At 33.2% G+C, this 14,319-nt stretch overlaps 1 protein-coding gene across 1 annotated transcript; it reads left to right on the forward strand.

Annotated features, from left to right (window-relative positions):
- Window positions 1-1,650: 1,650 nt before the first annotated feature.
- Window positions 1,651-3,570, forward strand: LOC131050560 (GDSL esterase/lipase At5g03610). Its single transcript, XM_057984761.2, has 5 exons — window positions 1,651-1,934; window positions 2,016-2,198; window positions 2,447-2,733; window positions 2,817-3,108; window positions 3,207-3,570. Exons 1-5 carry the CDS (start codon window positions 1,877-1,879, stop codon window positions 3,494-3,496), a joined length of 1,110 nt encoding a protein of 369 aa, XP_057840744.2. The 5' UTR covers window positions 1,651-1,876; the 3' UTR covers window positions 3,497-3,570.
- The last annotated feature ends 10,749 nt before the right edge of the window (window positions 3,571-14,319 follow it).

Genomic DNA, 14,319 nt, shown 5'->3' on the forward strand with positions numbered 1-14,319 from the left:
TCTCGACAACTTGTAATGCTTCACATATGTATGAGCAGCCAAAAAGAGACAATTGATAGTTTATTTTATTTTTCAAAATAGTATTATTAAGTGTTTTAACATTGACTTTGAATTTTTAGAACAACATAAAATGAAATTAGATAGCCAATTAATTGTTTCAAGAATAATAACTAAATCTATTAATGATAAAAATAATAGTTTTAAATTATATTTTTTCATTTTTATAATCATTTTGAGAAGAGAATATTGATATTGATGGATGTTATAATTTTATCTATAGTCTGATCCCTTACCACATGGCATACATCTATTCATTACATAGATTCATATACACATTACTCATTCATATCATCTCTATACATTCATCCTATTCATTCAGCATTACACCCATACATGCATAAATTTTTATACACATGTTATCTATTGCAATTCAACTACTTTCATATCCAACAAAAAGTTCATGGTCACATGGATGTCCTTATTGTTATGGACACATCTTGCCCAAATTCAAACTTTCAAATTTCAATCTTGTCTACTCTCACTTTCACCCTTCTCACTTAGGGTCAAGTAAATACAATTTTGTTTGATATGTTAATACATCCTTGTATTTAAAGGTATTTAATCATTCATTTTAGGATGCAAGGACATAACAATTTAATAGCATGATTTGATTATTCTCCACCTGTGAATCTATTTCTACACAAGCATTCATAGCAACATATATGTAATTGAGCTTTCTTAATTTTTTACCATTCATATGCAATTTTAGAGGTTAACCTAGGCAACATTTCTCTTTGCAGCATACAAGTAGCCTTACCAAGGTATTTATAAATACCACTGGTTCATAAATATTACAAGAAGAAAAGATGCAAAGATACATTTTTTAAAGAGAAGAACAAAAGTTTAAAATATGATATTACAATTTTGTAGATGCATGATAGATCTGCAATCTTGAACTTATCACCTGAAATATCTATTTCTGATATAACATCCTAGATACCAAGACATATAAGATATTATGTTTGCATCAAATTTTGAATACTCTAAATTTTTTGAGCTAAGTATATTGTTTACTATTTTCATTCCTATATTAAATAGTTATTAAAATTATCATAATATCAATACTTTAATATGTTAAACCAATTACTCTAAATTAGGCGTGCATATGCATTTTATCATATTAGTCTTCACTAAAGAAAATCTTCTCTCTTTAAAATTAAATTTAACTTAGTATTGGATGGGGTTTATCTCCACATTCAGTATGGTGTCTATAGATTTTTGCAAAATTTTCAGTAGGTAAATCTTCATGATCTACATTCCCATTGTTGTAAAACCACAAAATATCTGACAAAAAAATTGTGTAAGTTTTTTTACAGTACCATTTTGTGTGGAGATTAGCCACTCACCTTAATATTAGTTGAAATAAATAAACTAAATTTTATATTCATTAGCAATTTAATAAACCAGTAAAATTAATAGATAATTAGAGAAATCATATTAGAGATGAAATGAAAAATATAAAAGAGATTTAGAATGGGTTTAACTTTGTGTTGAATTATGATTTTTTTAAGATGAGAAGTCTACTATATTAAACACAATAGTCAAAATTAGGGTTTTAAATTTGTATTTACACCCATCTGACCATGAAAATATGGATTATTGGGAATTGTTTTTCAACGCTTAAGCGCACTAATGTCAAGCCATGTGCTCCTGCATTTTGAAATGATCAGAGCTTTTCACATTGATCAAACAATTCTGAATTTATCAGAGCATTTTCTCAACCTCTAATATTTCCAGACCCTATATACACATTAACTATCACAATGAAGTTCAAACAATTTGTGAGTTGTAGTTACAAATTTAGTTGATTAGAGATATGGATGCAATGTTTTCTCACCTTCCGTTTCTGATAATCATTTTCTGTTTATTTGCAGGTCAGTTATAAAAATTATCATTTCAAACTTTCCTCATTCTATATACTGCTCTGGTTTTCATTTAAATTGTTTGATTTGCAGGAAGAGGCGTTGCAGACAAGGCTGAAGCGCTGTTTGTGTTCGGAGCATCCTATGCCGACACAGGAAATAAAGATCCATACAATCAAAGCATAAACCAGCCATGGAGAAGGCCATACGGTTTGACCTGGCCTGGCTATCCTGCAGGCAGATTTTCTTCTGGAAAAATTCAGACAGATTTTTGGGGTAAACCTTCCTTCCAATTACAAATGGCGAAATTTAAGGTTTTAAGCAAGTGTTGTACTAAAATTTTGTGGTAAACCTTCCTTCCACTCACAAATGCCGAAATTTCAGGTTATGAGCAACCTTTGTACTAAAATTATGTGGCTGTGGTGTGTACAGCGAAAAATCCGGTCAGATTCTTCAGGTAAACGGTGTTATATTAGGTTTTAAGCAGCCTGTGGCTTATCTATCTGTGGCTGTGGTGTGTGCAGGGGATATTTTAGGGCTTCCCGCTCCCATAGCTTATGAGATGCTGAAAAGTCATGACTGTAAAGCAAGTGCAAAGAAGATGAGACACGGAGTGAATTTTGCAGTGGGAGGCAGTGGAATATTTCGAGCCTACGGTTTTATAACAGTAGCAGAACAGGTGAAGCAATTGAAGGAGCTGATAGGAGGAAGTCAGGGGTTCGACTCTCACAAGCTCTCACGGTCTGTAGTTCTTATCTCTGCGGCTGGTAACGACTACGAATCCCTTGCTAGCAGAAACGGCTCCATTGAGGTAATTCAAGATCTGAGGTCTTTCTTCGCCTGCAAAAATTTCAGAACATCTATTTTTTTTCTTAATTTGTGAGTTTATTACAGGAAATGATCGATCTGGTGAGACCTGTGGTAAGCGGGACAATAGACGTTGTGAAAGAGTTGTACGAAAGCGGGCTTAGGAATTTTGTGGTGAGTAATGTTGATCGCTTAGGGTGCTACCCTGAGATCGGCAAAACATCCTGTGATTCAAAATACGATGAAATTTTAGCTCTTCATACAAGATTATTGAAGGAGAGCGTAGAAAGCCTCAGATCGGATCTTAGGGAATTGTCCATCATATTTTCAGATTTGGTATCTGCATTTAATCATATCTTCTCCAATCCTGCACAATTCGGTACTTCAAAATCTCTGTCTTTTGTTATGTGTCCAGTAAATCTTCAAAATCTCTGCCTTGTGAATAATAATACATATATTATTGAAATATTGTAACAGGTTTGGTGGATTTGTTCGTTCCTTGCTGTGCTGAGAAAGGCGGGGTTCAAATGTGTGGAGAGGTGGACGAAATAGGCAGACCATTATTTGAAGTGTGTTCTAACGTAGAGGAAAGGTTCCGCTGGGATTCAGGCCATCCAACACAGAGAGGATGGCATGCGATAATGTCACTGTACAGTAATGGAGCAAAAGGGGACAATAAAACAATCAGTTTTATAGAGGGGGCGCCAAACGTTATTGCTTGGCTACACTCACTTGGATTCGTTGCTTACAGTGTGCCCACACTGTAGAGTTTATGCAATTTGTGGATTTTAAAGTACTTTCCAAGTTCTCTTCATCTTGATGAAATGTTGATTTATACATATTCAAATTTAGAAAAATAAAATTCAATTTTATAAATTGTGGAAAATTTATGCATTCAAAATTAGATCTATCAGATTTCCACAGTCAGATTTCCACAGTCCATATTTGCACAGTCCATGATACTTATTACAATTGACTTCTAGATTTAACTGTAAAATAAAATTTACATCAACCTTTTAGATGACACTCCATAAACTTTTAATACTTTCAAAAGACTTTTATTCACTAGATTTTAATAATAATAATTTTATTATGTAAGTCCTTCAATTTTATAAATTATTATTTGAAAAATAAAAAATAAAATAAAATAAAATAAGTCAACAGCAGATTAAGCAATGCTTCAGTCAATCCTTGCCTACCTTCCTAATACCCTATAATGACACTCATAAACTTTTGATACTTTCAAAAGACTTTTATTGAATAGATTTTAATAATAATAATCGTATTATGTAAGTCCTTCAATTTTATAAATTATTATTTAAAAAATAAAAAATAAAATAAAATAAAATAAGTCAACAGCAGATTAAGCAATGCTTCAGTCAATCCTTACCAACCTTCCTAATACCCTATAAGGTCGTAATATTAGCTCCGCTTCCCGTAAGCCATACGATCAAATTTCATGGATATTACAAATATATTAGTCTTAGAAATCGGATTAAGTCGTGCTTTTTTTTGGTTTGGGTTTTATATTGAAAGTCTTCTCTGATCTTTTGCTATGATTAAATATGCTTTCATATAATAAGATATAGCTTTTCTAATATGATTAATCTATCCTATTTCTTATTGATTTTATAAATTATTTGTGTTCCTTCTAAGATTCTTTTATCTATATTAAAGTTTATAAAGAAAAATAATTTTTAAAAACTAAAAAAACTTTTGCTATGATTAAATTTGCTTTCATATAATAAGATATATCTTTTCTAATATGATTAATCTATTTCTTATTGATATCATAAATTATTCATGTTCCTTCTAAGATTCTTTTATCTATACAAAAGTTTATAAAGAAGAATAATTTAAAAAAAAAAAAAAAAAAAAAAAACTTCACTAAATCTATTCAAATGGTGTTTATAGTATTATAATTATTTTAATATAATATGATATTAGGTTATATATTTATATTTAATAGTTATTTATATTTTTATATAATTATAAATTTATTGTATATATAATATTTATATTTATTATTATATATTTTTTATATAATAAATATTATTAACTTATAAGAAATCTAAACTTTAACTATCTATGAGAGAAAGAAATATGAAATGGGATAGAGGAAGAAGATAGTGAGGGAGATAGAAAGAGAGAGAAGGGGGAGAGAGGGAGAGGGCAGGGGAGAGGGAGAAGGGGAGGGAGAGATAAAGAAATAGAGAAGGGGAGAGATAGAAAAAATATTGGAGTCGAGAAAAAATCAACTCTACAGTTTCCAAAGATCACCTGCATGCAAACCTGTTATAGAAAGTGAGAAGCTAAATAGCTATGGAGGCCAGAATTCAGAGATCCGGAAAAGAGGAGTCATATTGATTGTGCAACAAGAATGCAATTTAATAATTACAGTTGTTATGAAAATACAAAGAGAGAATCTTTATAAAAGGATGCTCAAAACCCTAAAGGTGAAAACCCTAAAGCATTATAAGATTCCTAAGTTTATCTTAAGCATAGAGTATAATAGACTAATAATTAAATAAATAATTATTAGCTAATAAAAGATTACTCTAACACCCCCCCTTAAGATGAACTTAGGGAGTAGCTAAAAAATAACTAAGGACTAAAAAAACATGTAAAAAATGCATGAAAGAAACAATGGGTCCCGACAACTAGCCCTGATGAGGTACCCAAGTACAATAAAATCTCTGTAAAGTGGAGAAAAAAGAGAAAACCCTATGGGAACAAAACTCCTCTCCAAGAAGAGATGAAAGCTCAAGTGAAGGACTAAGAAGCCTCCAAACAAGAATGTTCTAGAAGATAGGAACAAAAAGAAGAGAATGAAGAACACCACTGAAGCATGAAATAGTTGCAAACATTGTCAAAGAGTAACTGTTGATCTGAAGAACCTCCACTAAAATAGAACATGACCAGGTAGAGAAGACTGTAATCTGCATGAGTGCCCTCAAATGACAGTACTCGAATCAGATGGAAAACAAAGGCAAATAACTGAACTCGAAGATACAAATGACATGAAACACCCAAGCCTGAAAAGTTGATCAATCGAACCAAGAAAGCATTAGAACAACAGGACAAATCTCCCCATAATGCTGAAAAGGGAGAGGGAAAGGTACACTGAAAAGAACGGCCAACAAGAACTGCATGATGAAGAACCAGGAACATCGAAGGTGCAGAGAAAGTACATAGTGTCGTGGAAGGAATGCTCACTTGACAAAGGTAGATGGAAAACAAGGCAAACATCAACCCCCCTATAATGCCCCGCTAGGAACCCCGCTAGGAACCTCGAAGGAAAAACTCACAACAAGGGTGAATTTTTTTATTTTTTTTAAGTATAATCATATTAAGTGCATTAATCACCACATAGCACAAGCAGAAGACTTAGACCAGAATTCCTTAAGGGTTACCAACGAAGAATTAACCAAAAGATAAATTCCACAATTATGATTAATCCAATAAACCATCATTATCACAATGAACATAAGAAGCCATATGCAATAACAGATGCACCACTGAAAGATTGAAAGAATACAACATAGTTTCTCTTCAATAAGCATTTACACATATCATAAAGGAAACTGATAAATAACATCCCAAACATAGGATTACATTGCTCTTCCAATACATGGCTCTCAATATACATACGAAGTTACAACTTAACCAAATACAAGGTTACATAAAATCATGGTACAATGACCACATAGGTCTCCAAATAACAATAATCTCCAAACATGAGATAGAGTATGATTTACGAACCACAGGAACACCTATGAAGCCAATCCTTGCATGAAGGTACAAACAAGAACATTCGATGGGAAGTGGCATTACCACCCAACCATGTAATTCCCAAAATGGAATCACCCCTTTATGCTAGGAGATAGCAAAGGACCCTCAAGCAAGCAAAAACATGACATGGTCGACAGACAATACGACACCATGGCATTGCAATACGACTCCACAATAATCCAGATGACTCAACATCACAATACACAAGTGACACGACTTCACACACACAAGTGAATTGACATCACAAAACACAAGTGAAACAATGTCACACACACAAGTGACCCGATATCATAAAACACAAGTGAAACGATGTCACACACACAAGTGACTAGACATCTCAAAACACAAGTAAAACGACGTCACACACACAAGTGACTTGACATCACAAAACATAAGTGACCCTAAAGAGAGAGTGTCATCACATAGCTTATGATGGTTACCATGGTCGGCCTCCATAGGTCTCGATCCACTGTCTTGGTAACCTTTCCCGAACCTCCGACTCCAACTAAGTCTCATGCGCACCCTACCAGCCTTTCATGAAGACAAGGTGGTCGATTTGCCATTCCAGGCCTTCTCACTATATTATGAGCCTTATTACAAGCTCTCACCTATGTGCGAGGTACAATATCTTTATTAATGTTTGAGAACTACCCACCTAATCAATTAATTAGATTATCACTTATTATCTTACTTTCGAAGGGTCCTGCCAACCTCTTTGGGCGCAACCCCCATTTGAAAGCCACTATCTCAAAGGACACTAAACAAACATGGCCACTCCACAAGGACCCTATGGCGAAGCAGACAACCATAACACCACTATCCAAATACAAGTGGTCAAAACAAGGACATATTGACTCTTGGTTAACCATAAGGCAAAGACACTACATGGTTAAAACAACAAAGTCATCATATATCACTTGGTCAAAGGTACCAAATACGCCACCACAGGATGACTGAACTACAGACCAGAAATAACACAATATAACTCTTTGCAAGGAAAGCTAATTTCACTAAGTCCGCACTCAGACAAATCTTGAGAAAATCAACATCATAAGCACTTGCAAATTCATTGATTGAAAATTAAATAAAACGCTCCTTTACAACATTCACATCTATTCAATTTCCAAATCAATACTCCATCAAGGATAAAATTCACATTAAATGTTCAAGTGAATATAAATTGAATTCCTAATAGGTATTTTAATCCATTTCTAGAATATATCCAAATTAACCAATTTGAATTACTAATTCATGCCTTGATTTCCATAGATAAATTTATTAAACCACATAATAAAAATCATATGAAAATCACTATTTTCTTTAACATAAAACCACTTAAAAATATTTCATTTAATAAAAATTAAATTCATAGCACATACTGGTTTGTACCAGTAAGGGTACAAGGTCAAGCGGGGGTCAAGGCCATCCCGCGGTAGTGCTGCTACCGAGGCAGCAGACACTACCTACCGGTAGTACTGCTACCATTGGTAGCAGGCCTACCAACCAGTAGTGCTACTACTGTCGGTAGTAGCCGATACCGACCGATAGTGCTGCTACCGCTGGTAGCAACCACTACCAACTGGTAGCACTACTACCAACCGGTAGCAGTATTGTCGATCGATAGTACTACTACCACTGGTAGCAGTCGCTACCGACTGGTAGCACTGCTACCAACCGGTAGCACTGCTACCAACTGATAGTACTGCTACCTGCGGGTAGCAAACACTACCAACCCACGTGGTGGGACTAGCCTGCCACGGGGTAAGGTAATGTCCATGATAAAACAAAATACATGCCTCCCAAAGCATTAAAATCAATACGCCACAAAATCGTTTAAAAATGAAAACAATTCATTCTCTGATCATTTCACGAGCACACACACACACACAGAGTGCCAAGATCCAAATTTCAAATGGATATTTACCAATAAGGCAAATGGTGAAATAAATTCACACAAGAACCCCAAATCTTGGGCAATTAGATACTAGGAAGCACACAACAAACTAAATCTAATTCATTCTATTCCAAATAGAAGAGGTAAATCAAGAAGTTGATTTTCAGAACAAATAACAAACAACAAATAGAGAAATGACCCATTTCTTTCCTATATGCAAACATATGATATGAGCTTCACAAAATCAATAATATCAAACACTCTTTCTTCCATTCCAATCATTCCACAAGAATTCTACAAGAAGATTTGCATTTTTCCAACACACAGGAAGCAACTGAAAAATCAAATTGAAATTTCAAAACAAGAAGAGATTATCCAACCTTGAACCAAACTAGAAGCAAAATGATGGAAGAATTTCAGTCCTTGCAAACCAAATCAAATTCCAGCTCCTCCTTCAGAATGGTTTTCCCAATTTCTCTTCCAAATTTTCTGCTCTCCCATTCCGCGTGAATTTCCAAAATTATATGGGAAAAATCATTTCAACCTAAACTTTCTAGGTTAAAAGTTTTCTCCTCCAATCAGATTAAAATATTTAAAAAGTAAAAAGCAATCAGATTTACTCCTTTTCCATAAATACTTCTTTTTCAACAATTAAAAAGCAAAAGTCAAATGGAAAGGTAAAAAGAAAAGCTTTTATTTATATTTTCTATTTCCATAATACTTTCTTTCAACATAAGCATTTAAAACTTAAATGGCTAGGCAATTATTTATTTCCTTTCATAAAATATATAATGCAACTATTCACAATAAAAATAAGCCATTTAACCATTTAATCTAGTAATTCATTAATTTAAATAAATCAATAGATTTAAGAGCATAATAATTAACTAATTACACCAACATAAGATATCATCTTCCATTCAATTAAATAGCCATAAAATAAACAAAAACACGCAAATGAGGAATGATCAAATGATGACTCACAAATGATCAAACCAAGCACTATGACTCACATACCAGCCAGACGGGAAAGACAACCGACTGACAACACTCACACGAGTGTAACTGCAGGTCAAGATAGGGTCCAACAACTATCTCCTCCACTCCCATCAGACATATAAGGCACGCTCAAACCCGTGAAACCAGGTGGACTTGATACCTCGTACCTACCTAATACTTGTACCTGCAATGTCCTGCACCAAAGAACCACATGTGCATATAGACAAATATATATATAGACACGACACACATACACCGATGAAGGAGAATCGTGACATTCCCTGTCTCATCAGAGTGAGTGAAGGAAAATCATCCCCTCGTATCCCATACACATGCAAACACAAAACATATAAATAATGCATCACACATATAAGGTAAAAGTGTTAGTCCATTATAATGATCCATAAAAATAACATTAATCATAAGCACTGAGATACAACATAAAATCATACACCACAAATCCAGATAAAGCATGAAATGAAATCACATATAATCTGAACCAATATACAATAATGTTCCACTGAACAGTCAACTGAAGTCAATCAAAACATACAAAAAGAGTCTAAACAAGGAGGGGTACTACACCCCCCATGACACTTTATAAGTAGTGCATGTACAGTAAGGCACAAGATGTACAAGATCCCAAGTATACAATGCATGATGCCACTTTATCTCAGTGCGTTTACATAAATAAAATGCTACAATGATCAAAAGAGACAGAAGACTGGAAACACAAAAATAATAGCCAAAGACGAGACATCCTACTCAAAGAAAGAGATCCCAAGATCTGAAACATCCAAGATATTCACCATCAAAAAATCAAAATCAAAAATTCAAATTGTCATATCTGGATAGAGCCTGGAAAGAGATTTTCGACGATATAAGGTTTGTCAAAAAATGCCTCTGTATGACCAAGTTATGGTCAAAAGAAAAAAAAAACCCTCTTTTAGGGCATAAAGAGGGTTAAAAAAAGAGGAAATTTTCTGACGCATTAGCAGGTACAGTCATATGGATTTTCATGCCTCGAAAAACATGCCAATAAAAAATCATGCCTCAAATGCCCCTGTCACCAAAAATAGGCAAACTATATATCAAAATTCATGGAATCAGCCTTCTGAATCCAACTATGAGGTCCTTTTGGCACCAAAATGTACCAAAAAATTAGCTACCCCTAGAAATGGAAAAAAAACAATGACACAAACACCTGAATACATAGATCTGAAGAACAAGGCTCAAAATCTCCCATGAAAAGAACAGGGGCATGCAGATCTGGAGCTCTGATACCATATTGGAGTTGAAGAAAAATCAACTCTACAGCTACCAAAAATTACCTGCATCCAAATCTGTCACAGAGAGAGAGAAACTAAATAGCTATGGAGGCTAGAATTCAAAGATTCAGAAAAGAGGAGTCATATTGATTGTGCAACAAGAATGCAATTCAATAATTACAATTGTTATGAAAATACAAAGAGAGAATCCTTATAAAAGGATACTCAGAACCCTAAAGGTGAAAACCCTAAAGAATTATAAGATTCCTAAGTTTAGCTTAAGCATAGAGTATAATAGACTAATAATTAAATAAATAATTACTAGCTAATAAAAAATTACTCTAACAGAAAAGATACAGACATGGAGAGATGTGGAGTCAAAGAGAGAGAAATAGAGAGGTATAAAGGGATATATAGAGAAAATGAGAGATAAGAGAGGAAGATAGAGAGGTAGGGAGAAAAAGTTCAAGAGAAGAGGAATAAAGAAACAAAGAGAGAAGGGAGGAGAACTATAAGAAAGAGAGGGAAAATAAAGAATGGGATAAAAAGATATAAATAGGGGAGAGAGAGAGAGAGAGAGAGAGAGAGAGAGAGAGAGAGAGAGAGAGAGAGAGAGAGAGAGAGAGAGAGAGAGAGAGAGTCATTTTGTAACAACAATTGAAAGATGGCATGTGTCCATTGGGAGCTATGATCGAAGAAATGTGTCATTTTGTTAAGGACCTAATAATTTATTTTTAAGGCCTTTTGGACATACCTAGTACACACTAAGGTGCAATTGCTATTACTTCATTTATTTGACATGATAAAGCATTAGGTTGATACACCATATCTTTGCATTATGCTACAACTTTAGCCAGTTCATCTTTTAATTTGTTCACCTCTTTTATGTTTTACTTCAACTAAATTATCATATTGACAACTTGAGAGACCAATTAAGAATTGTGATAAATTTAGCATATAATTGCAATTAGATATTTTCTAAGTTGTCAAAAAAAAAGTATAAGAAACCTTAATTGTAACCTCAATAGATACCTTAGAACCTAGCGTTAAGAAACTTGATTGTATAATACATGTGTAATTCATTGGCCAAATATTATTAGTATTCCCTACAAGCATATGATTATGGTTGCACCACTCTTCTAGTCCAAGATGAGCTTGGGAAGCCTCAGTAAAATTTAGGTGCCTTAACATGTTCTTTATAGGTGTTTCTTACTGTAGTTAAACAAAAGATTACTTATGTCTAGAAGATTGACTCTCTTGCACTCTAGATGTTTCAATAAGTGGTTCTTAATATTGGGGCACAAAAGAAATAGGTAATACACTTGCTAATTGAAAGAGGACTACACTTGATGTAGCTACATGTGGTGGTGCATGTGGAAATATATCCTTATGTACTAGAGTTCAATAATGCATTGAGAATCACTTGGAATAAGAGGAATTTTTGTGGAGATTTTAATTACTCTTTACAATTCTTATATTTCTATGGCTTTCACCAACTACTTCTTATGTGGTTTGGAAGGGGACAATGAGACTATGTTTTCCCTTATTAACTATAGGCTCTATTCTTATCAAAACTCCTTTTATTCCAATATAAATATTGCAACACCTTGTCCATCTCCATCACCCTCATGATATTTTGTGTTAGATATTTATACTACAAAAAATGATGAGATAGTTAATGAGACATGTGTAATCTAGGTATTACCATGTTGGTAAGTATTACCATTCATACTCTACTTCTTCTATTATAATGATACAAGATAAAATTTTTGCCCCATTTGTGCACTAGATATCAGTAAGGTTCACCCTAGTGAAATAAATGTAAAACTCAAACTATGCACTATTAAATTAACATAATATATTTAATTAAAATATTGATCAATATATACATAAGAATTTGAAGACCTTGGACTACTCCATCATGCATGCATGCATGCATAGCAACATCATGCACATTTATAGAAGTACTAGACATCTAAAATATTATGGGATTTGGCTTATCTTAGTCATAATTTCACCTATTATTGGAGTACATAATATGCTGGCATCAAGAATTAGTAAGAAAAATATCAAAAATATGCACCTTTATCCCATAAAAATATATAATTCTCCACTATATCATTAGCCAAGTGTGCATAACAGTGATCTTTATGTTGTGTTACAATTTGGTAACTAGCATAGCTAGGATCCTTATAAATTTGATCCCCTCTAGCCTTGATTAATATTTTGGGTCCAAAACTTACACGAGCAACCCATAATTTATGTTTTGGCATCTCATTGACAACTAACTCGCTTGTTCTCCTTAACTTCTAACCCCAAAATTTTTTTTTTCTCCTTTTACTAGATTCTATGTTTCTTGATCCAAGTTTTCAGATGGATTTTTCTTTTTTTTTTTAAATTTTTTTATAGTGTTTTATTTGAGTGAGGTGGATACAAATATTCTTAGGCTCTAGAAAAATATAATCATCATTATTTAAATATAGAATCTAAAACTAGCTACATCTCATACATGTGTCCTTATATCATCTTTGTTAGGCACATCTTCCACCAAGTCTAAATTTGGCATGTCTATATCCTAGCTTATAGAAGTGATTATGTTCATCATTATTAAATATATATATTTTCCCTAATTTATCCTTCAAGTAGCATTGATAAAAATGTAATGGCACTTGTATTTATTCCATATTTTTAGCTGTAAGCATTGTACCTCCTTAATTATTTTTTGTCAAGGTTTTCTTGCATAATATCTATGGATGTATTGTTTGTCTACCTTGTCTAGGAACCTTTACCTAATGCATACATATATTATCTCCATGGTATCATATTTTAATTGTACAATGAATTATCGATAGTTCGCTTGCTCAATTTTTTCACCCCAAGATGTGTTATAAGATTTGGAGCGAGCACTCGATGGACTAGTAAGGAAAATAATTACTCTTATAAATTTTTGTAATGCCTTATAATTATTAATGTACATCCCCAAAATTTATGGGTATATAAAATAAAATATTATTATTACTTTAACTCACTGGATGACTCTTAATGGCATTAATGTTCCATCATCTTTCTAGGTTCCAAAATATCTCTTTATCACATTTATGTCATTTATTTGTTAGATTCACAATAAATATCATGTCATCATCGATCCACTATTCTTATTTTAAAGTCTATTAATCTATTATGTCATAAGTGTCTCTACATGTTGATATAGTTTCCAATGTTGATCCTTTTCCACTTCCTTTCCTTTATTCCTATGAATTGTCATGCTTCCTTTCTTGAAGCATGTCTTATAAGAATTCAACTTAACATCTAATTTTCTTTATACTTGTCTTAGTTTCTCTAATTTTTCTCTCTTCTTGAAGGAAAATATTTGAGGATATTACCGTTTTCTCAAGCCTTGGAAGTGTATGCATGTTGTAAGTATGAAGGTCTTGTAATGTATAGTATATGTCTCATACAAATGAATGGAGTATATTTTGGAGATGGTTCTCAATATAGAAAAATGATCTTCAAATCCTTCAATTGAGTGCACAATAGAGTAATTTATATCTACCCTAATTGCTCCCAACTAGCTATATAATGGGATAAACAATTCCTATCTTAACCCTATATATATTCCTTGATGGCATCCTATGGT

This window comes from Cryptomeria japonica, chromosome 2 (assembly GCF_030272615.1).
Source record: "Cryptomeria japonica chromosome 2, Sugi_1.0, whole genome shotgun sequence".
In the NCBI taxonomy this organism is placed as follows: Eukaryota; Viridiplantae; Streptophyta; class Pinopsida; order Cupressales; family Cupressaceae; genus Cryptomeria; species Cryptomeria japonica.